General features: G+C 51.2%; 1 protein-coding gene across 8 annotated transcripts; it reads left to right on the forward strand.

Annotated features, from left to right (window-relative positions):
* Positions 1–5,225: 5,225 nt before the first annotated feature.
* Positions 5,226–23,218, forward strand: DRG2 (developmentally regulated GTP binding protein 2). 8 transcript variants are annotated; one of them, XM_073234710.1, is made up of 15 exons: positions 5,271–5,423; positions 8,126–8,232; positions 8,829–8,984; positions 12,204–12,293; positions 12,895–12,955; positions 14,495–14,585; positions 15,219–15,291; positions 15,418–15,508; positions 16,340–16,437; positions 16,802–16,878; positions 18,174–18,262; positions 19,081–19,139; positions 21,753–21,914; positions 22,037–22,090; positions 22,409–23,218. In XM_073234710.1, the coding sequence occupies exons 4-15, from the start codon at positions 12,222–12,224 to the stop codon at positions 22,493–22,495; spliced, it is 1,014 nt and encodes a 337-aa protein (XP_073090811.1). In that variant the 5' UTR covers positions 5,271–5,423; positions 8,126–8,232; positions 8,829–8,984; positions 12,204–12,221; the 3' UTR covers positions 22,496–23,218. The 8 variants fall into 8 exon arrangements, 5 of the variants coding, with proteins under 5 accessions (XP_073090809.1, XP_073090812.1, XP_017522245.1 ...); XM_073234709.1 differs by having other exon boundaries at positions 5,272–5,423; positions 8,829–8,989; XM_073234708.1 differs by lacking the exon at positions 8,126–8,232 and having other exon boundaries at positions 5,226–5,423; positions 8,829–8,989.
* Positions 23,219–23,461: the final 243 nt, after the last annotated feature.

The following is a 23,461-nucleotide window of genomic DNA, read 5'->3' on the forward strand; positions in this document are numbered from 1 at the left end:
GTACTATTCTTGCATCCCTGGAATAAATCCTACTTGATCATGATGGATGATCTTTTTGATGTATTTTTGAATTCGGTTTGCTAATATTTCGTTGAGTATTTTTGCATCTATGTTCATCAGGGATTACTGGTCTGTAATTTTCTTTTTTTGTGGTGTCTTTGCCTGGTTTTGCTATTAGAGTGATGCTGGTCTCATAAAATGAGTTTGGAAATATTCCCTCCTCTTCTACTTTTTGGAAAACTTTAAGGAGAATGGGTATTAGGTCTTCACTAAATGTTTGATTAAAATTTTTATTTATAACCAATTCAATTTCTTTGCTGGTAATTGGTCTGTTCAGATTTTCTGTTTTTTTCTGGGTCAGCCTTAGAAGGTTGTATTTTTCTAGAACGTTGTCCATTTCCTCTAGGTTATACAGTTTGTTAGTATTTAATCCTTCATAGTATTCTCTCATAATTCTTTGTATTTCTGTGGTGTCCATAATGATTTTTCCTTTCTCATTTCTGATTCTGTTTATGTGTATAGACTCTCATTTTTTCTTGTTAAGTCTGACTAGGTGTTTGTCTGTTTTGTTAATTTTCTCAAAGAACCAGCTCTTGCTTTCATTGATTCTTTCTATTGTTTTATTCTTCTCAATTTTATTTACTTCTGCTCTAATCTTTATTATGTCCCTCCTTCTACTGACTTTGGACCTCATTTATTCTTCTTTTTCTAGTTTTGTTAATTGTGAGTTTAGACTGTTCATTTGGGATTGTTCTTCTTTCCTGTGGTAGGCCTGTACTGCAATATACTTGCCTCTTAGCACAGCCATTGCTGCGTCCCACAGATATTGCAGTGTTGAGTTATTGTTGCCATTTGTCTCCATATATTGCTGTTTTTATTTGGTCATTGATCCATTGATTATTTAGGAGCATGTTATTAAGCCTCCATGTGTTTGTGGGCTTTTTCATTTTCTTTGTGTAATTTATTTCTAGTTTCATACCTTTGCAATCTGAGAAGCTGGTGGCTACAATTTCAATGTTTTTTAATTTACTGAGGCTCTTTTTGTGGCCTAGTATATGATCCATTCTTGAAAATGTTCCATGTGCACTTGAGAAGAATGTGTATCCTGTAGCTTTTGGATGGAGTGTTCTGTAGATGTCCATTAGGTCCATCTGTTCTAGTATGTTGTTCAGTGCCCCTGTCTCTTTACTTATTTTCTGTCTGGTTGATCTGTCCTTTGGAGTGAGTGGTGTGTTCGAGTCTCCTAAAATGAATGCATTGCATTCTATTTCCCCCTTTAATTCTGTTATTATTTGTTTCACATATGCAGGTGGTCCTGTGTTGAGTACATAGATATTTTTTTATTTTGTTATCATTAATATACAAGTACAGGAGCAACATTGTAGTTACTAGACTCCTCCCCTTTATCCCCCCCCACATACCCCATTACAATCACTATCCATCAACATAGTAAGATGCTATAGAATCACTACTTGTCTTCTCTGAGCTATCCTGCCTTCCCCGTGCTCCCCCACTATATTATGTGTGTGAATTGTAATGCCCCTTATTCCCCTTCTCCCTTCCTTTTCACACCCACCCCCAGTCCCTTTCCCGTTGGCAACTCTTGGTCCATTCTTGGATTCTGTGAGTCTGCTGCTGTTTTGTTCCTTCAGTTTTTGCTTTGTTCTTATGCTCCACAGATGAGTGAAATCACTTGGTACTTGTCTTTCTCTGCCTGGCTTATTTTACTGAGCATAATACCCTCTAGCTCCATCCATGTTGTTGCAAATGGTAGGATTTGTTTTCTTCTTATGGCTGAATGACATTTATATCCTCTTGTTGGACTGACCCCTGTATCATTATGTAATGTCCTTCTTTGTCTCGTGTTACTTTCTTTGTTTTGAAGTCTACTTTGTCTGATACAAGTACTGCAACTCCTGTTTTTTTCTACCTATTAGTTGCATTAAGTATCTTTTTCCATCCCTTTACTTTCAGTCTGTGTATGTTTTTGGGTTTCAAGTGAGTCTCTTGTAGGCAGCATATAGATGGGTCTTGTTATTTTATCCATTCACTGACTCTATGTCTTTTGATTGATTCATTCAGACCATTTACATTTAGGGTGACTATCAATAAGTATGTACTTATTGCCATTGCAGGCTTTAGATTCATGGTTACCAAAGGTTCAAGGGTAATTCCCTTACTATCTAACAGTCTAATTTAACTCACTTAGTATGCTATTATAAACACAAACTAAAGGTTCTTTTTTTTTTCCTCCTTTTTCTTCCTCCTCCATTCTTTATATATTACGTATCATATTCTGTACTCATTGTCTGTCCCTTGGTTGACTTTGGGGTTGATTTGATTTTGCATCTGCTTAGTAATTAATTGTTCTACTTTCTTTGCTGTGGTTTTATTTCCTCTGGTGACAGCTATTTAGCCTTAGGAATACCTCCATCTATAGCAGTCCCTCCAAAATACACTGTAGAGGTGGTTTGTGGGAGGTAAATTCTCTCATCTTTTGCTTATCTGAAAATTGTTTAATCCCTCCTTCAAATTTAAATGATAATTTTGCCGGGTACCTTCATGCATTTTTTAAATTGGGCTGTCCTGTAGTGACTGACTTGTAGGACCTCTTTTTATATTCTGGATGTTAACCCTTTATCATATATGATTTGCAAATCATATATCACATTCCTCAGGCTGCCTTTTCACTCTATTGTGATAGTATCTTTTGATGCACAAATTGATTATTTTTACAGTTCCAGTGGCAGCCTCTAAAACATTTTGTAAGCTTTTATCTCAGAGATTCCTTGGGCATAATGAACAAGCAAAGTTCATACTTGGGTTCCAAGATTTGAGTTTGGAGGACCTAGACCTTACAAGTAGGAAAGGCTGATTGCCTAGAGAATGCTTGATATGCGGGTTATCTGCCTTGACCCTTGAAGTAGGCAGTATTCCTGTGTTATTTATGAAGAAGCTAAAGCGGACCCAGCAGCAGAGTTGCCAGGACTCTTGGAAGGTGAGTCACATTTCAAAACACTTCTGTTTCCCCAAAAGGAAACTGGAAGTGACCACGCCTGTGCGGTCATAAATGTGGTGGTAAATGAGACCCAGGGAGCCATGTAATGTGAACGGGGAGGCAGAGAGGAGTTAGAGGCCCACTCCTGGGCCAGGCCTCTTACAGGCCTCCATATCCCCAAGGGGTTTCATATCATCTTTGTTAGACCTTCCAGAACTTTAGGCATAGGTACTCCTATTCACAGTCTACCATGTTACCTTGGGGTCACTGGGCTTGGAATTGAAAGCTTTTGAAATCTGCTATCATGTGATCCAGCAATTCCATTTCTGTATGAAAAGTAGGGTCTCAAAGAAATATTTGTACACCCAGGTTCATAGCAGCATTATTCACAGTAGCCAAGAGAGGTAATCAACACATGTCCATTGACAGATGAATGGATAAGCAAAATGTGGTATATACATTTAATAAAGTATTATTCAGCCTTAATAAGGAAGGAAATTCTGGCACATAAAGTGAAATAAGCCAGTCAATAAAAATTGAAATCAACCCTACCATTGAATAGCTTGAGCCACTGGGCCAGACCCTTTACATGGCTTATAATGTCACTTTGTAAGAGGTGAATGAGAACAGCAAGGTCAAAGCTTACAAAAGCCCCTACCAAACCCAGAGTCTGTGCAGAATAGGGTTTCAATAAATGCGGGTTAAGTCTGAGGAGAATGTGAGACCCACGGAGGAGAAATGACTTTCAATGGGTCCGGCCTTCAAGAAGAACTTAGAAGCAAGCAAACTATGTGCTCTCTGTCTATTCTTTCATTTTCACTGCAACCATGGCTATTCTCATTTTTAGGTTGTAGAAACAGGCTTAGCAAGATTAAGAATTTAACCAAACTCACACAGTTAAAAACCTCAGATTTGTACACAGTGTAGTTTCCAAGGACCAGATCCCCATACCGAACTTTTTAAAAAACATACAGAAAAGTTGAATGATTCAATACACACCCACATATCCTTCCCTGGGTTCAACAACTGTTAACATTGCCACATTACTTTGGCACACTTCCTATAAATGTATACATATTCCCAACAACTTGGAAGTGAGATACAGACATCATAATCTTTCACCCCTGTTATGGGATGAACATTTGTGTCCCCTGAAAATTCACATGTTGAAGCCCTAACTTCCCATGTAATGATACTCAGAGATGCATCTTTGGAAGGTTATTAGGGTGAGATAAGGTCATGGGGGTGGGGTGCTCATAATGGGCTCAGTATCCTTACAAGAGACACCAGAGAGCTCCCGCTGTCTGTCCCTCTCCTTTTGTGCACATACCAAGGGCAGACCATGTAAGGACACAGTGAGACCACTGTCTGCAAGCCGTGGAGAGGACTCTCAGCAGAACCCAGCCATACTGGCACCCTGATCTTCTGGCCTCCTTAATCGTGAGAAATTGAATTCTGTTATTTAACCCCCCAGAGTATGGTATTTTGTTATGGCAGCCTGTGCAGACTAAGGCAACCCCAAAATACCATCCTGCACATCTGCTAAGAATAAAGACATTCTCTTATCACCCAAGAAAACTAGCAATAGCTCCATAATATCTAATATCCTATCCAAAGTCAGATTTTTCCCAGTTGTCCCAATAATGTTTTTTTATAGCTGCTTTTAAATTTTTCAGCCACAATCCAGGCAAGGTCCACACATTATATTTAACATCTTTTAATCTAGAGTAGTCTCCTTTGCTCCCCACTCCCCATCACTGACACTTTTGAAGGGCCCAGGTCACTTGTCTTATAAAATGGGCCACTTTCTAGATTTGTCTGATGTTCGCTTGTGTCTAAAATCAGATACAGTATTGTTTGGCAAGAAATCCACATAGGAAATGCTGCCTACACTGCGTCATTATTAAGAGGAAACGCAAACACAGGCTTAAGGTGAATGTGGTACTAGGGACCTGCTTTTCACTTCTACATAAAATAAAAGTCACTAGGCTTACAGCTGAGCGTCTTTTCTTCTCACCAGCAAGGTGAGCGGCTCTCAGGACCTGCAGTTGAAGGTCCCTTACCCAAGATTCCCCCTGTGGCCCACGGCCGGCTCCTGCCCATCCTATCCCTGGCCCAGCACAGCACGGCGGTGTTTCTGCCGAACTGCCCCAAGCCCCGCCCGCCCAGCAGGCGGAACCGTGTGTCTGGCGCGCTGTTCTACGTCGCCCGCCCGGACTCTAAATCCCGGAGCGCCGGGTGCACGAGGACGCTGTTCTGCGTCGGCTTCCGGGAGCACGCTGTTGTTCCTCCGCGACGGGCTGGGCCACCGGTTCCGCGGCCGCCACCGGTTCCGTGAGTGCGCCAGATTCGTCTGTCAGCATGGGGATCCTGGAGAAGATCTCCGAGATTGAAAAGGAGATCGCTCGGACGCAGAAAAACAAGGGTGAGGGCCGGTCCAGCGGGGCCTTCCTTCTGCCCGCCTCAGTTTTCGCGTCTGTAAAATGGGGGAACAACTCCAGCTGTAGAATGCGGGCTCGAAGGCTGCGCGGAAGTGCTGGAGAAGTGACCGCGCCACTCACCGCCCCCGAGGCAGGCAGAGTCAGGCGGGATTCGGGTCCCACGCCCGGGCCTGATTGCAGACGACCCCTAAGATATCTGATCAGTGCCAGACCAGGCGACCCCGTAGAGAAACCCCAGGTCACAGCAGGCATCCAACCCAGAGAGAGACCAGGTTTGAACCCGGGTCTTCTCAGAGTGCCGAGAAGTCCGGGAGGAGACCTTTCACAGGTACAGCCTCACCCAGCAGCCCAGAGCCCCTAGGTGGAGTAGAGGCAATCAGGACTCTGTGGAGTCTGGAGTTCCTGGGTTTGAACCCCGCCTCCACCAAGTACCTGCTGTGAAAGCTCGGCAAGTCATTTCACCTCTTTGCACCGCAGTTGACCTTACTGATCTCATCTGCAAATGGGAATAATCCCATGTCCCATCTCTGCCCATAGCTAAACTAAACTAGACAGCGTTTGCAAAGCACTGGGCACATTGTGAGCACTCAGTATTTAAAGTAAACCCCCCAACATAGCATATAATAATGAAGCATCAAATCTGGACTTCAGATTGAAGGGCTGGGGGAGCTCAGAGGAAAAAAACAGGAGAGAAGAAAGGTGCCACTCAAGAAGGCTTCCAGGAGGAGGTGGGGCTCAAGGTGGTTGCAGGGAGACTATTCCAGTGAGAGGCGATGCTGAGGGAAAGCACGGGTCGTCGAGGTGGAAATGGTGTGTTCCTGAGACAGTGAGGAAAGCAATCTAGATCAGGAGGAGGGTCTGAATCAATGGGGGATGCTGTTGGCCAGTGTGGCTGAGGCTCAGTACCTAGCTGGTCCTGCCCTGGAATTGCAAGAGCAGGAAGAAGGGAACATTGGCCTTAGTGTCAGTCCTCTCTTGGCTCCAGTTAGTTCTGAAGGCTGAGGAGTTGGAGGGCTTCTTTCATTCATTCACTCTGCAAATCTTTACTGGGCCCTTACTAGTGCTAGGCACTGTGACTAAAGTTGTGCACACACAGCAGGCACATCCGTATCTTCATGGAGCTGATCTTCCAGTGGGCACTCAGTAAACTGGTAGCCAAATAAACAAGATAAATTCAGCCAGCGATAAATGCTGTGAAGACAATCCAGGGTGATATAACAACAGTGTCAGGAGTGGAGCTGGTCTCCTAAGGTGGAATAATCAGAGGAAACCACCATGAGGTGGGGACATTTGAACTGAGACCAGAATAAGAAGAAAGAACCAGCCATGCAAAGATCTGGGGGGAAACTGATCCCGGCAGAGGGAGCAGCTGGCGCAAAGGTCTGAGGCAGGAATAAATTTGGCTTATTCAAGGATCTGAGGATTCAGGACTGGAGTGCAGTGATGGGAAAGGAGAGGGCCAATCGGTTATGGCCTTGTAGGTCATGAGAAGGAGTCTGAGTCGTTTTCTAAGGGCAGTGGGAGCTAGTGGAGGGGGTTAAGCAGGGGAGAGACATAGTCCAATTTCTGTTTTAAAAGTTCCCTCTGGCTGCCCTGTGGAGTATCATCTACAAGGATCAAGGAAAGATGGGGGGCTAGATATACTGCCCCTCTGGCAGTAGTAGAGAGGATATAAGGGTGATTAAAGGATTAAGACATAGTCCTTCCCTTCAGAAATGCTCAGAATCTTATGAGATGAGATGATAAGAAGGATCATGTGTACCTGTCTGCCGCTGAACACGTTCTTGACCATTTCTTGTTGCCATCAGTTCACCCATTCACTTGCTAAAACATTTCCAAAGCACCCATCTGTACCGTGCCTGTGTCACCGAAAGCTGGGGATCCTGCCCTGTGGGAGTGACGGAAGTTAAGAAGCAAGATAGTTTCAGATAGTGTAAGAGCTGTGAAGACAATAAACAGGATCATGAGTCAAAGAGGGACCTGGGGAGGAGTGGGAGTTACTGTGGCTAATAATAATAACCAGGTTTTATTGGGCGCTTACTATGTGCTAGTTGTTATTCGTAGTGCTCTCTTTATGCCAACAGAAATCCAAAGAAGTAGTTTTACTGTTAACATCCATATTTGTGGGTGGAGAAACTGATGCGAGAAGATAAAGTTTTCTAAAGTAAAATGGCCATTAATGAATTCCAAACAGGCTCTTAACCTTTGTGTGACATTTCTCCCGGAGGCCAGGTGGGGAGGCCTCTGTTGAAGCAGTGATGTTTGAGCTGAGCTTCAAATTTTGAGAAGGAGCCAGCCTTCTAGCTTGGAAGAAAAGACTGGAAGAACAGCAGGTGCAAAGGTCCTAAGGCCAGAATGGGGTTGGCATTTCTGAAGAAACAGAAAGCCACTGTGGCTGGGATGTAGTGAATAGAAGGGAGAGTGGTAGGAGATGTTGGAGTAGCAGCCAGGGACCAGGTTGCCTAACCACAGCCCCCTTTGCTGTCCTAAAATGTAGCTCCCAATCAATAGTGTCACTTTTGTATACACAGAACTTTGAAAAAATCCATATGATGCCCTAATAGTATATAGGAGGAGAAAAAGGAAAGTAACTTATAATTAAAATAGTGTTTATTTCAATATGTAAATGTTGGCCACAGCCAAGATATGAAGTTACAATGAAGTAGTGAGAGGTTTGCCCTTCTAGGTACCCATAGGATCACTGGACACATGGCAGCTACTACGCAGACTACTGCTGGTGACTCAGATACCCTTCAAGAGGCATTACTGTTGGCAGCCTGGGATCCCAAAATGGTGTGTACCTCTAGATAGAGTTTCAAACAAAACATGCTAGAGCCTTCCCTTGACATAGACAGTAGTTGCATTACTGGAAATTTCAGCATTTATTAACACGGTAAAAAAATGCTCTTATATGTGAAACAGTTAGGCTGTAGGCCCCAGTTATTCTAACCCAGGTCCTGCCTCTTTCGATGTCATCAGGGTGTGAAGTCACATGGGGCTCGGGGCAGTTCTTGGCTGTGTTGTACTGATTCACACCTTGTGGGGCAGCTGGCTTCCCTCACCCCTGCCTGATAATTGTCAACCAGGACCTCCTCACAATGACAACAGAAAATGTCCCTCAGAATGCCCCAGGGCATGGTGCCCCCGTGGAGAACAACTGACCTGGGGTCATGAGGTCTCAGCAAGGACACTAGCCTTTATTCTACGTTAAGTGAGAAGCCGAGTGGGCACTTAAAGCAGAGGGGTGTTCTTTCTTGAGCTCTTTAACAATGGTTGCTGCCTGGTTCTGATGTTCCCTGAGCAGCGTCTGGTGGTGTGGGGGGCCCACCTGGCCCATCAGGTTCGGATGCCCCAGACACTTACCTTCAGCCTTTCTTTATGTCCTTCAGCCACTGAGTATCACCTGGGCTTGCTGAAAGCAAAACTCGCCAAGTACCGGGCCCAGCTCCTGGAACCGTCCAAATCAGCCTCATCCAAAGGAGAAGGTTTCGATGTCATGAAGTCGGGCGATGCCCGTGTAGCACTGATTGGATTTCCCTCTGTGGGTAAGGTCAGTGATGGTCAGTGTGGGCCTTGGGGAGGAAGGCAGGACGTCTCTTTTACAACATGACTGCGCTTCCTCTCACCACCTTTCTGAATTAGCTCCAGGGCCCGAGAAGACCCAGCTCCCCCGGGATCAGGTCCCTCCCCTTTATATTCTAACATGGTGAATGTTGTTACCGCTCTCCACTTGTCTCCAACTTGTCCCTCCTGCAGACATTCACAGGGCACAGCACATGCCAGGCACCGGACATACAGTGAGAATGGGACAGAGCTGTGTTCCTGCCCACAGAACTCCCACTCTCAGGGAAGGGATGTGAGCAGACAGTGAGAGATCAGCTGTATGATGTGGCTTGAAGGAAAAAGTGACGTGGGAGCCTCTGCAGTTTTCTAGAAAGTTTCTTCTGTAAGCTTCCTCGTATAAAATCCATGTTTAATTTTTATTGGGGAAATAAGATAAATATTGCAGGGTTTGATCCGAAAAGGGCCTGAGCTGACTGGCTCTTTTTTAAAATAAACCTTTACATTTTAGAATAGTCTTGAAATCACAATATAATACAGAGAGTTTCCGTGTATCCCCACCCAGCTTCCTCTACTGTTACCACCTTATACACTAGTACAGTACACTCATCAAAACTAATGCATCAGTATTGATCTGTGATTATTCACCAAAGTTCATTCTGTATTCATATTTCCTTAGTTTTTCCCTAATGTCCCCTTCTGTCCAAGAATCCCACCCAGGATGCCACAGGACATCCAGTTGTTAGGTCTCCTTAGGGTCTTCTAGACTGTGACCATTTTTTAGGCTTGCCTTGATTGGAAGACTTTGATAGTTTTGAGAAGTGCTGGTCAGGCATTTTGCAGAAAGTCACTCTATTGGGGTTTGTGTTTTTCTTGTGGTTAGAATGGGGCGCTGAGTTTGGGTCATAGAACGCAGAGGTGAAGGGCCATTTTCCTCACATCATATCACAGGTACATACTGTCAGCATGACTTATCCCTGTTGTGTTGGCCTTGGTCACTGGCTGGGGCAGTGTCTGTCAGGTTTCCCCACTGTAAAGTCACTGTTTTCCTCTCCTGTCCACACTGTCTTCTTAGGAAAGTCGCCATGCAGCACACACCTAAGGAGTGGGGAGCTAGTGCCACCTCCTTCAGCAGATACTAGCCACACAATTGTTGGAATTTCTGCACAGATTTTCTTCTCCCCATTTATTTTATTTTATCATGTATTCGTAGCAGCATGGACCTATGGAAATGTACTTAATACTTTGGGTTCTAATCCCAAACTGTGTTATTTTGTTACTCAGGTAAAAAAAAATTTGGAGAAAATTCATTTGGCTTCTTTGACATACCCTCATTATATTTTTTCAGCACTTTCTTACTTTCTGGTACCACAAGATGCATCAAGTTCATCTTCTATATTCCCCATCCCAATCCTAGAATCAGCCATTTTTCCAAGGAGCCTTGGTTTCTTTTATTGGAGAGTGATATCTGGAAGCCAAGATCTGGCTGCTGACCTACTTTGTAACAATCACTCTGGCTTTTGTGTGGAAGGGTGGAAGTCCAGGGAGGGGTGGAAGCAGGGAGGCCAGTGAAGAGTCTGCTCAGAAATAGTCCAGGTGAGCAACAACCAGGTGGCCTGGACCAGGGGCTGGAAGAGTGGCTTCTAAATCAGTTCAACTAAATGAAGGGATTGAGCCTGTTGCTCTGGGCCACTCACAGGGAAGCTGATAACAGCTGCTACTTGGTGAGTGTTTGCTGTAGGCCAGGGAGCATACGCTGCGTTTTACAAGTGTTTTGTTTTATGTGTTTTCCCTTCTGCTTGTACAGGGGGTGGGGACTGATCTGCTCTCTGACTCTACATCCACACCCACAACCAGGAAAATGGGGTAGTACCTACGTTTGCCACTGGCATGTCCATTTCACTGTGGCTATCTGCCATGTTTATATATTAGGTCACCTCACCCCCTGAACTGCTGCCTAGACTTGGTTGTGTCGTCAGCAGCAGTTTGTTCTTTCCCTCCTTGCCATGGTAGCTAGGTTGTCCCCAGGCTTTGGCTTGACCTCACAGTGCTGTAGTGACTGTCCTGCCTGGGTGCTTACACACCAGAGCAGGGGTTTCTACAGGAGCATCCCTAGAAGTCAGCACAGTGCCTCAGGGGCTGTAGATTTTTAAAATGGCCACCAACACTGCCAGTCACCCTCCAAAAAAGTTCGCTAGCTGACTCCACTGGGGCGCAGTCAGTGTCTGGTCATATACCCACTACCTGATGCTCTGTCTGAGCTGGCTGTGTGCTGGGGCGGGTGCACATTGGAGTACTACCAGGCTGTACTTCGAAATCTGCAGAATTCCTGCCTGCATACATTTAAATGCTTCCTAATCTTGAGGAACACTCCAGTCCCCATCAGATCAGTACCCAGCTGTGTGCATTTCCTTCTGATCCTCCACTGGCTTGAGGTCAGGAAATGCAGTGTCCTTTTAGTTCTCTGAGGCAGCTAGGATGAGGGTGGGAAGTTGCCGGTAGGCAGAAGTTACACACTAGAGAATAGCCACTGGCCCCTGCAGCTCCTGCTTCCTGAGCCATTTGCAGCTACCTTTGTCAACCCCTTCAAACCTTCCACCCTCACACAGTTTCCAGATCCATGGCCAGAACTCTGTGACTCCTGGCCAAGCCACAGCCTGTTCCCACTGGGACCCAAAGCACAGGTGTTCCCACCCAGAGCACAGGTGTTCCCACCCAGAGCCTTTCCGGCTCACCCCGCCTTCCCCCTGGCTCCCTCCGCCATCTGGCTCTGTGTCGGACAGGAATGTCCGTGTATCCCTGCACATTTCCTTGTCCCTCGCTGGGGGACCAGCAACCTTGAGTGCTATGGGGCTGTTACCTGCTTAAAGTTTCCAGGGGGCCAGAGAGTCTGCAGGCTTCTGTGGAGCAAGGGAAAGGCCCCTGATTTGGTTGGGGAGCCCACTTAGTAACCAGGTCCCTGTGTCTACCTGAGACAGGCCTTGCGGCCTCTGAGGAGCAGAGAGGCCCTCTGGCTGACCTTCCCTGAGTGGGGCCGAAGGTGACTTTCCCAGCTCTTCTTTTCACACCCACCCAAGTCACCGAGCCAACCGTGAGGAGGGGATCACCCTGCTGCTTGTGCCTGGCAGGCTCCCAGCCCATGGAAATTCTCCACAGGGGCCGGGACAAGGCTTCTCATGGCAGTGACCTCCTTTTTCTCCTAGTCCACCTTCCTGAGTCTGATGACCTCCACAGCCAGTGAAGCTGCGTCCTATGAATTCACGACCCTGACGTGTATTCCTGGGGTCATCGAGGTGAGTCAGAGCCCAGAAAGGGGAAGGACGCACACTTGCATTTGTGACTGTATATGTACATCAGGCGTGGGTGTCCTGTGTAGGGGAGGCTCCGAGCTGAGCTGCTGTGCCCTCAAGCACTGGCCCCTGTGGGGGTTCTGACAGCTGGGACCCCAGAGAAGCCAGTCCTGGAATCCTAACTGGCCCCAGGGTCAGACCAGCGTGCAGCAGCTCCCCCTGGTGCCCCTCTGTGCTCCGCGGCCCTGCACCACCCCAGCTCAGGTCGCTTACTTCTGGCTGGCTGGATCCCTCTGTTTCCCATGAAGCGTTGGAACACTGGGCAACTGGGGCCCTGTGGCCTTAAGCCTCCCCAAGTGAAGTGTTTTATTTGTCAAGAGCTGTTACCATCAGTGATGAGTGTTGTGCAATTGTAAAAACTCATAAGTGCCTCCCAGGTAGCTCCTCAGCTTGCAGGATGTGGCCTGTGCTCTGACATGGCTCTGGACGCTGACGCCTGGTCTCCCACAGCCCCAGAGCTACAAGCTCGTGTAGGTGTCCTGGGGTTTGGCTGGCCCATCCCAGCAGTGGCTCACCTTGCCTTCCCTTCTCTTCTACATCCTAGTACAAAGGTGCCAACATCCAGCTCCTGGACCTTCCTGGAATTATTGAAGGCGCAGCACAAGGTGGGAGGCAGGAACAGGCGGGTGGGAGGCAGGGTGGATCTCAGTCCCCACCACCCCTGCCACACAAAGTTCGACTATTGGCCTCACTGATAAAATTGGGTGTGGCTGCAGAGGGTGGCTATTGGGTAGGGGTAGGCCCGTGGCTCTTCATGCTGCAGGGTGCTCTGTACTTAAGGGACTCTGGGCTCCTACAGCCCTGGGAGGCCCCATCTTAAAGCCAAGGCAACCTGAGGCCCAGTGAGGTGAAGTGACTTGCCCAAGGTTGCGTGGCTCACCAGACAGGGATCCTCCAGGCTGTGGTATCCTCATTGCCACTCCATGGCTCCACCATGCCACTAGACACCTGTTGGCTGGCTGGTTTAGACCATGCTGCTAGTCCAGGAGCCAAGTCCTTTGTCATTTTGTTTTGTTTTGTTTAAGATGGGGACATGCTATCTGGCTTCTGGTGGCAGGTGGCTGCCCACATCATTTGTAGAGATGGTTACCAGCTAATGGTTATCCAGCTCTTGCTGAGTGCCAGGCTCTGCACTGGCCAGCATGTGACTTAGTATCATCATTTCCCTTTCATAGCCAGGAGGAGCCTTGCGGACAGAGAGGTAAAGGGTCTGCCTTAAACACCTGTTCACCTGTTAAGTAGCAGAGCTAGGGTTAGGGCTCTCCTCCCTGACTCTAGAGCCCCATCCTGGCTAGGCAGTGGGCCTCCTGGGGGTTTAGGGGCCTTCTCTGTTCTGCAGTCTCCCATGCCCCACCACCCTTATCAGGGCAAGGTCCTACCCACTTGAATTGAGGCAGTGGGAAGTGGTGATGGTTCCCCAGGAAACTGCCATCCCAGCAGCCAGCATGTTGGGGTCTGGAGGTAATCTGGCCTCTGTGGGGAAATTTACCAGCTAGAGCCAGGGGGCAGGTGGCCCTTGGAGATCACCTGGCCTAACCCCCTCCTCAGGAGAAGGAGGCAGGTCATGGTTGAAACCCACACTACCCAGATCCTGGTGCATGACCTTCGTCCCTTGACCACGTGACCTTGGCAAGGTGCCTGGCTTCTCTGGTCGCCTGTTTGTCAGTTCCCAAAGCAACCCCTCCCATGTTGTCTCGTGACCCTTTATGCAGCCCTATGTGGGAGGGTTCTGTCACTCCATTTTCCAGAAATGGCAGACAAGTTCAGGTTCTGTGACTGAGTATCTCTGAGCCAGGTCTCAGCTTTCACATCTGTGAAATAGGTGTGATAACGCTGATACAGGATAGTTTTGAGGATTATGTGAGGAAATGTTCATAAAACACTTGGTGTGGGGCCTTCTGCGCAGTAGAGGCAGGGGGAGGGCGTTACTTCTCTTGAGGTGGTAATATTGGATTTCCTTCTAAAACAAGTCTCCATGAGTAAAACAGGATGTGAACTAAAAAATACTAAGGAATCACAGCCTGCAGGTTGGCATGTGGCAGAGACCCTGGTGAGTCTGTAAAGCTTAGGTGTGTAGGGTGCTGTGGGCTGGGTGGGGGTTCTGCCCGTGTCGCTGTATAACCACATCCTTTCCACCTGTCCAGGGAAAGGCCGTGGCCGGCAGGTGATTGCTGTGGCGCGCACAGCTGACGTCGTTGTCATGATGCTGGATGCCACCAGGGGGGACGTTCAAAGGTCCGCAGGGTGGGGTGGGCCAACATGTCAGGGGAAGCCTCTGGGGGTGGCAGTGGCGCCCCAGGGCTCCAGCTGATGTATCCTTGAGCTCATAATGGGTGGTTTACAGGGCATTTGCCCCTCTCACATATGGGAGCAGGGACAGGATTGCCCACAGGCCAAGCCCAGTGCACTCAGTGTGGCGTGTCCTCTCCAAGCATCTAGTGGAGATGTCTGGTGGCTGGGATGTGGTCTGCCAGCTAAAGCCTGTGATAGAAGCTTCTGACAGCACAGGCTGTCCTCCCTCTGGCTCCTGCCTTCAGAAGCCTGGGTCCCCCATCTCAGCCCAGAACCCACCAGAAGCCCAGTTCCAAGCAACAGAAGCCTGTTCATGCCCTGGTCTGCCAGCTGAGGAGCATACCAGGCCTGCCTCTCCATGCTGACCACAGACCCATCTGGTCTCCCATTGGACTGGGCAGAGGGTCCAGACACTCCTTAGCAGCTTTGGGTTGTCGGGAAAGAACGTTCAGGGTCACTGGGCTGGTAGAGTGGGGCAGTGGTCTCCTTCTGGGTGGAGAGGGGCCTGCTGTGTGACATGGAGGCTGCATAGCCAGCCTCTGGGCACCCATCAAGGCTCGCGGGGGCTCTGCCCAGGTCTCTGCTGGAGAAGGAGCTGGAGTCGGTGGGCATCCGCCTCAACAAGCACAAGCCCAACATCTATTTCAAGGTGAGGCTCCTCACTTGTGGGCCAGGGCACAGTCAGGTTTGGGACTGCCCCACTGGCAGCAGAGGTGCACGGGGTAATGGCAGCTGCCCCTTTGCCAGCAGCTCTCCTCCCTTCCCTCTCATCCAGCCCAAGAAAGGAGGTGGCATCTCCTTTAACTCCACAGTCACGCTAACCCAGTGCTCAGAAAAGCTGGTGCAGCTGATCCTGCACGAGTACAGTATCCTTCCCAAAGAACAGTGAGGAAGGGCCTGTAACCTCAGGGTGGGGAGGGGCAGCTGAGACAGGCCCCCAGGCCCCCGGGGTCCATCTGACCAGTCTCCAGGGAATCTGTGACCAGTGGACAGGAGGCACTGCTTGTCCCCTTTGCCTGCATGCTCACCACCTCAGGCTGGCCAGGCTGCAGTGACACACTCAGCAGTGGCTTCCTGGCTCCTTGCCGGATACTCGACACTGGTGGCTAGTCCCATCTGGAAGGAAGATAAAGTGGCAAAGGAAACCCCCCTGAGGATGGGGGTTCCTGGCCCAAAGAGGCCTCAGGGAGCACCAAGGGCCTGTGTGCACACCACTCAAGTATCACTGGGAGCTGGGTGGGTCCCAGGGCCCCAGGAGCAGAGTTGAAGTCAGCAGAGGGAGGACTCACAGTGGTCCGGCTGTCTGGGGAGGTGCCCCGGTTGTTGGCCACTGCACGTCTGCCAGCAGAAGCAGATGCCCTGCAGGAGAGCTCTGCTGGGGGAATTGGGTCAGGCCAGTGCTTCAGACTGCCTGGCACTGAAACCTGGGCCACTGAGGTGCTTTGGGGATTCTGGAAGATATGGCTTTTTCTCACCTAACAGTGGAGATTTAAACCATTGATTGAAACTTTTACATACTGTGGTTCCTTTAAAAAACATGAGGGAGCTCTCCAAACTATAAAATCTTATAAAACCTCAGAAGTACATACCTCCAAGTTCCCTTTCAGCAGCATAATTCCTGAGGGCTGTTTAGTTCCTCCTGCGAGGGGTGTGAGGGGCTGCTGGCACACAAGTTGCCCTTAATCTGAGCCCCTCAGAGATCTTCAATGCAGAAGTGCTCTTCCGAGAAGACTGCTCCCCAGATGAGTTCATCGATGTGATCGTTGGCAACCGGGTGTACATGCCCTGCTTGTATGTAAGTGGTGCCAGCCCCCCGGGTGCCTGTGTGAGGGGAGCCTCACTCCAGGCTGACCCAGATGGAGATGGGCTTCTGAGAGGCACAGAACCAGCTGCTGCCATCTCTTCCTGCCTCCCCGCTACCCCAGTGCTGCAGGAGTCTTGCAGACACATCTGACTTGACATAGGTTTTCTAGCCCCACCCCAGGAGCCTTCAGCCTCTCCCCATCCTTGGGACAACAGCAGGAGGGGGGACCACCAGCATCAGCCCATCCTCTCTTGCTGAGGCACCCAGAGGGGGAACCTGTGGGCTGGGCTGTGGCTCTCTGGGGCCCTTTTCCTATACCACTTTGTTCCTGTCCTCAACACCTTTTCAATCCCAGGTTTATAACAAAATTGACCAGATCTCAATGGAAGAAGTGGACCGCCTGGCCCGGAAACCCAACAGTGTGGTCATCAGGTGAGGCTCCTGGCATCCTGCTGCCCTGCTGTCCTCTGTGTGTGAGCCTGCCTGCCAGGCTCCCAGGCAACACCTCTACACAGTTTAGGGCAGGGGAGACGGCCTGGTAGCTGCTGGTGACTGTGCCCAGTCCCATCCTGCCCATGCCAATTCAGGAGTAAGTGGGGTGGGCTCTGGCTAGGGAAACAAGGATTTCATCCAGCAAGCTAAACTGGTTACAAGGCTTGTAGCTTAGTAGTGAACCACTGACAGCCCCCCACCTGACCCCAGAAAGGCCCAGGGTGTGATCCAGCTGCCCCTGATGCTCTGGAAGGTGTGGCTTCTGTCACTACCATGTGGGCAAGGCAACTGAACTCCTTGGGCAGGCGGGGCCATCCTTGGCCACCCACTCCCTGCCCTTCTTTGAGGGGTGGGTCCTGGGAGGCACCTGTGCCCTGGCGGATAGCTGTCTCTTCACTACCCTCCCTTGCTGTGGGGCTCTTCTGGGGGCAGGCTGGCTCATGTGGTCCATTCTGCCAGCTCCCAGCTCAGGAGGCACTCTAGCTTTATGTTAGGCTTGGCTTAGAGAGAGCAGGGTGCTCAGGAACCGAGGCGGGGTGACAGGCACACATGCTGGGTGAATGCAAATGATGGACCCAAGCATAGGAACCATCTCCTGGGTGTTGCCAGCGTCCCAAGAGCAGCAGAGAGTGGGCACCCTTCTCGCAGGACAGCCTCAGGTCTCTACTGCTGCTGCATCCCAGGCTCCCTTCCAGGCCCTCCCAAGGGCATGGCTGTCCTGCTTATGTTCATGACATCTCGGTGGAGGTCGGGACACCGGCTCAAGTCGTACCACTCGAACGATTGAGCAGGGGCCGCCTCATCACTGTGATCCCTGCTGGGCTGCACTGGGCCACTTGGCAGCCACTGCCTCTTGTGAGGGTGAGCTCTGGATTGTCATCCTCTGCCCACGGTCCCCTTGCCAGTCTCCACCCATGAGGTGCCAGGAGGGAAACCCTACCCCCAGGTGTCAGAGATGCCATGTGCTCTCCCAGGGCACAGCTGTGATTCCCCCAGGAGAAATGGCTGAGCTCTGTCGAGTGGGACTGGTAACTTAATGCACTGGCAGCTAAAGTGTCAAGCTGCTATCAGGATTATGGGCTTGGCTACCCACAGGTGCTAGCTGGGCCACGCCATCTTTGGTGCCATTGTAAAGCCAGATGGAGGTTGTCTTTGGCAGCAGTGAGAAAGCAGAGACCCCTGGGCTCTGAGCCCCTAGGGCTCCTCTGACTCCCCGGCCACCTTGCCCCCGGCAGCTGCGGCATGAAGCTGAACCTGGACTCCTTGCTTGAGATGCTTTGGGAGTATTTGGCCCTGACCTGCATCTACACCAAGAAGAGAGGACGTGAGTCAGGTGGCATGGGCCCAAGAAACATGCTGAGCCTCACCCTCCTAGAGGGCTGTCAGGCTCTGTGTGACACCCACAGGGCCCAGCACCCCTGGCCAAGTTTGTCTTGTGCACATCTCAGCTCTTCTTCCATCTCTCAGAGCCGACACTGCCCCCTGCCCCAGGATGGTGGACACCTTGGCCTGAGCCCTTACAGTAAAGAATGCTGAGTTCTGGGGCTATGGGTCTTGAGGGTGCCCTAGGGGCCTGGGGTGGGAAGGGACAATGGGATAGCCACTATCTTGTGGTTCCCCCTTGGCTACAGCAGGAAGCCCCCACCTGGCCTCCCCTAGCAGGGGCAGGTCCCATGTCAGGACTTTAGGCAACTGAATACACAGGAGCCTTCCCCATCCCTGCCCACTATATGTACATGTCACACACCCTGCAGCCCAGCAGCTAAGTTCTGGCAGCTTGCATCGACCTTGACCTTGTGGCAAGGGAAGAGATGCCGCTGGCCCTGAGTGATCACAAGCCGTTGTCACGTCCTATTACTTCAGTGAAGATGCTCCACGTGGCTCATCTCAGTTGGTGCTCTCATGGCTGATGGGGTTTGCAGGCAGTCTGAGTCCTGGACATGGATATATTTCCATTTTCTGTATAAAGGTCAAGGTTGTAGAAGACTGCATGGGGATCTATAGGGAAGGTGTGCCGAATGGGGGTGGGGGACAGGCCAATGCGAGGGGCCAGAAGGGCCTCTGTTCCCTTATGGAAGGCCCAGCAGCGTGGACCCACAGCTGTGGCTGACCACCCCCCACCCCCAATCTCTACTGGTGCAGAGAGACCAGACTTCACAGATGCCATCATCCTCCGGAAAGGGGCCTCCGTGGAGCATGTGGTAAGTCGACCTGCCCAGATGAGGGGTTGGAGGCGCTTTGTCTCCTTGGAGGGGTTTGGCCTGCAGTTCTCCTGGCCCCCGGAGGACACTCACTGCAGTAGCGGAGTGGCCAAGGGCAGCTGTGGAGTTAGTTGTGGGGTTGTGTTCTGACCACCCTTCCTAGCTGCTGGCAAGCCTCCGTGCCACCCCTGTGAGATGGCGGTGGTGAGGGGCATCTCACAAGGTCAGGTGTGCGAGGCACTCAGCATGCTGCCTGGCGCTTGGTAGCTGCCCAGGAAGCAATGGTTATCACCTGCCACATCCCAGTGCCATAGGCACCTCAGGGCTACTGCTGTTTAGGCATCCGGTCAAGAAGAGCTATTACCTGTGACGTTTCTATATTGTCACTCCGAGCCATCTTCCCCAGTGCTGGCCTAAAGCTCGGAGTTGCCACCTCCTGCTCTTGGCCTCTGTTAGCTCCCTGTCCCGCATTCGGCCCCCAGTGTGGCCTGCCTCTCCCTGCTCCCCCATCCGGCCCCCAAGCCTGGGGATGGCTTTGAATGCTTCCTGTGCTCAACACATGTTCATTGAGTGTGACCTGTAGACCAGGCAGGGGCAGGGGTGCCCCCCAGGTGAGGGGCAGGGTATGCAGAGGCCTGGAGGTAGGGGGGCTCAGGGAGAGGGAGAGTGTGTCTGAAGCTTTGCTGGTGGCATGGGGTCACCCCAAGCCCTGAATGCACCATCTTTTACAAAAATGCGCTGGGCCCAAGAGCCTGGGCCGATGCTCCAGGCCACACTGCCCCCTCCTGGGCTCTTGTATTCGGAAGTTTTGTTTTCCTCTAGTGCCTTTCTTCTCAGGATTGGTATTGTAGACAGTGGTGGGTAGGCCTGCAGTCTGGCCTCATACATTCATTCATTCTCAAGCCCAGCCCGAGACCTCTGCTGGCTTAGGGCTGCTGCTAGCAAGCAGAGTAGGGCTGGGCCTTGAAGGCTTTCGTGCTTGGCAGAGGCCATGGAGACCCCCTTGGACCCCTTAGATCACAAGGAGCCCCACATGGAAGTCCCTGTTCTCATTTGTCTCAGAGCCTGTGACTGTTGTCAGAGCTGTTGACATGGTACCCACATATACTGACCCTCCCTGGGGTTAACCTGCACCTTCTGTGGGCACTTCCCTCAACCCTCTCAGGCCCTTGGCTGCTTGCCCAAGGGATATGGGGAGTCAGCCATGCCTGGGAAGAAAAGCAGGAGATAGCAATATGAGAATTGTATTCCAGGCAGTGGGAATAACAGATACAAAGTTCCAGAGGCTGGCAGTTTGCCATCAGCTGGCATGGAGGGTCAAAGGCAGCAGGTGCTAGACCCAAGGGTGAGGAGAGGCTTGGGGGTTGGGGGGTGCTTTAGAAGCTTTTCTCTAGAGCCTGGACTTTGTCCTAGGAGGTCTGTGCCTCAGTGGTTGCCCCCTCCCCACTCATCCTACACAGATGCTGCCCTCATAGAAGATCTACTGTCCCAGGTGCCATGAATATATATAAAGGCCTGCCCGGATGCTGACGGCAGGGACCCAGAGTAGATGAACCAGGTAGATAGTGGGGCCAGGTAGACCTGGGGTCACACCCTGACTCCCCAAAACTAGCTATTGGCCTCCCTGTGCCTCAGTTTCCTCATCTGGAGTACTTGGTACCCCAGGGTCTTTGTAATGCAGTCAGCTCAGGCCCTGGCCCATGTTCAGTGGGAGCTGACAAAGGTCTTGCCTTCAGAAGGGTCATGGGCCATAAGCCTCAGAGGCAGAGGACCTTACAGGGTTTCTCATGAGAGGCACATTGGAGTTTGATGAACAGAGAGCCTTCCCATCCCCAAACAGTATGTTTTCTCCCAGGAGAACCATAGAGCAAACTTGGTGGTAAATGGCTTCTTGTGATATGTTTGACTTAATGTGTGAGAGATACTAGAGCATGGTGGAGCCTGTGGCAAATGACAGTACACACCCCAGCTGTCTCCAGAGTGTGAGCACCAGCCCGGTGCTCCCCGTGCCCTCAGGACCCCGGGAGAATCCTTGTGATCGGGACTCTGCTTAGTAAACTTTCCCAGTAGGCTTCATCTTGTTGGACAAGCTGAAAAAAGGTAAACCCACTTGCTGACCTCTGAGCCATCAGATTTAATTTTCTGATCTAAAATCAGTGTTGGAATGCATTGGGTATCTCTGCTTGTCACTAGCAGCAGTGTCCCCTCTGCCAGGGTGGTTCTGTATATATAGTTGGGACATGTTTTTACAGACCCAGCATCCCCGCAGGAGCTGGGCTGAGGCATTTGGTCTCTGACTGGGCCTGTAAGGCTGTGGTCATGTGGGAGGAGAGGCAGCACTGTGGCCGCCTCTGGAGCTCACTGGCATGGCGCCTCCAGGGGCCCCTGTTCCTAGAGAAGAGCGGGCTGCCCTCTACATTCTCCTCCTCCCGGCCTCCTAGGGGCTCCGGGATTCAGGTGACCTCACCCCTCCCTGGGAACACTAAAGGATGTGAGCTGTCCCGGGGAGGGAGGTGGACGATGTGTTGTGCAGAGCCTCACAGCTGTGGCCGGGAGGCAGAGCAGGTGTGGTGACTGCGGGGTGTCCTGAAAACCACTCTCTCCCATCTGAAGGGGCATCTGTCAGGGCTATGGTTCAGGCGGGGTGGGCAGAGGGCCACTGCCAGCCGGGTCCCAGACCTTCCTCTGATGGCTGCGAGAATGTTCCTAACCTGGCAGCACAGCCTGCAGCCATGCCTAGAACTGCGTGTGGGTGGAGATGTGTCCTTGACACAGGTCAGTGCTGTTTGAGCACCTGCCTGGGAATTGCTACTACATGTGCCCAGGTCCTGGGTGTGTGGCTGAGCTCAGTAGGGCTGGGCAGAGCCTCATCCCGTTGTCTGACTCTTCTCCTCCAGTGCCACCGCATCCACCGGTCGCTTGCCAGCCAGTTCAAGTACGCCCTGGTGTGGGTGAGTCTGGGCAGGAAGTGGGCCAGGGTCGGGCAACAGCAGGACACTCACGCTCCTCGCCTGGCATCCACTCTGCGGGCTGTGCATGCTGACCCAGACTGGACGCAGGCCTCCCCCGCCAGGATCCGGGGGTGGCTACACCACACACCCCTGGGGAAGCCCTGCCTGGGGCCTGTGGGTCTTGTCAATGCTGGGCCCCCTTTAGACTGGCATTCACACCCCCAACACACGCACGCCTTCCTTCAGTGATCACTCCCTGGCCTTGGCCTTGGTCAGCGCAAAGGCTGAGGTGGCCGCTCTGGCCTGCTCTTTGCCCAGGGCACCAGCACCAAGTACAGCCCGCAGCGGGTGGGCCTGACCCACACCATGGAGCATGAGGATGTCATCCAGATCGTCAAGAAGTAGTGGCGCCTGCTGGGCCTGCCCACCTGCCTGTCTCCCTGGGAGGTGAACCCAGTGGGACACCCCAAAGCCCAAACAGGAAAAATACAAATATATACACCCCAGGGAGGGGTCTCTCAAGTTTGCTGTTTGCAGAAGTTTCTTCAGTAGGCTGATGGTGGAGAGCGTTGGGGCTGAGGAGTGAGGCTGGGGTCCTCTGCCATGACACTGGCCCCCCAGAAGGGGGCTCTGAGTTTGGAACCCTGGGCCTGGGCCCTACCCCATCCCCTTCAGGCCCTGAGTGAGCAGGTTGCCCACCTTCCACCCAGCTAGGGCCTAAGCAGGTTACTTGCTCTGTGCTGGGGCAGGGAGCCCGGCCTGCCTGGGTGTCTGAAGGTGGTAATTAACTGTTGGGGCCCCTTGGCCTCTCAGCTGTCAGCTTCTCTGGCACTCAGGGAGGGGCCTCTCAGGAAAAAAATACCTTCACACCCACACCCACAGGACCACCCCATGGTAGAAACCAGGGTTCAGTGGCTATAAAGGCCCAGCTAACACCTTCCATAGTCCGAGAGGGGTCCTGTAGTGCCACCCTCGCCCAGGGCAGACCCTGTCCAGCACGAAACTCCAGGACCCAGGACCCTCACTGACACCTGGGGTGGGCACTTTGGAGTTCGGTTCTGTTTTCCAAGCGTCTGATCTCTCGGCTCTCTGTTCTGAAATAAAGGATGGAAACAATATCTGTTCAGACTGAGGACAGTTTTGTGAATTTGCTGAACTTGGTTGCCAGGTTGGCTCAGGGGCAGCAATGAGCTTGATGATCAGAGTGGGTGAAACCTGGGCGATGGGGGAGCAGGCCCAAGCCTAGGGTACGAGAGAGATTGTAGGGTCTTCCAGACCACACTGCCCAGGAGGGCTGGCCAGGGGCTGTGTGACACCTCCTGAGGCCAGGCTTAGCTGCCAAGGTGGACAGCATTCCCCAGAAGGCCTTTG

Source organism: Manis javanica, chromosome 4 (genome assembly GCF_040802235.1).
Source record: "Manis javanica isolate MJ-LG chromosome 4, MJ_LKY, whole genome shotgun sequence".
NCBI classification, from domain to species: domain Eukaryota; kingdom Metazoa; phylum Chordata; class Mammalia; order Pholidota; family Manidae; genus Manis; species Manis javanica.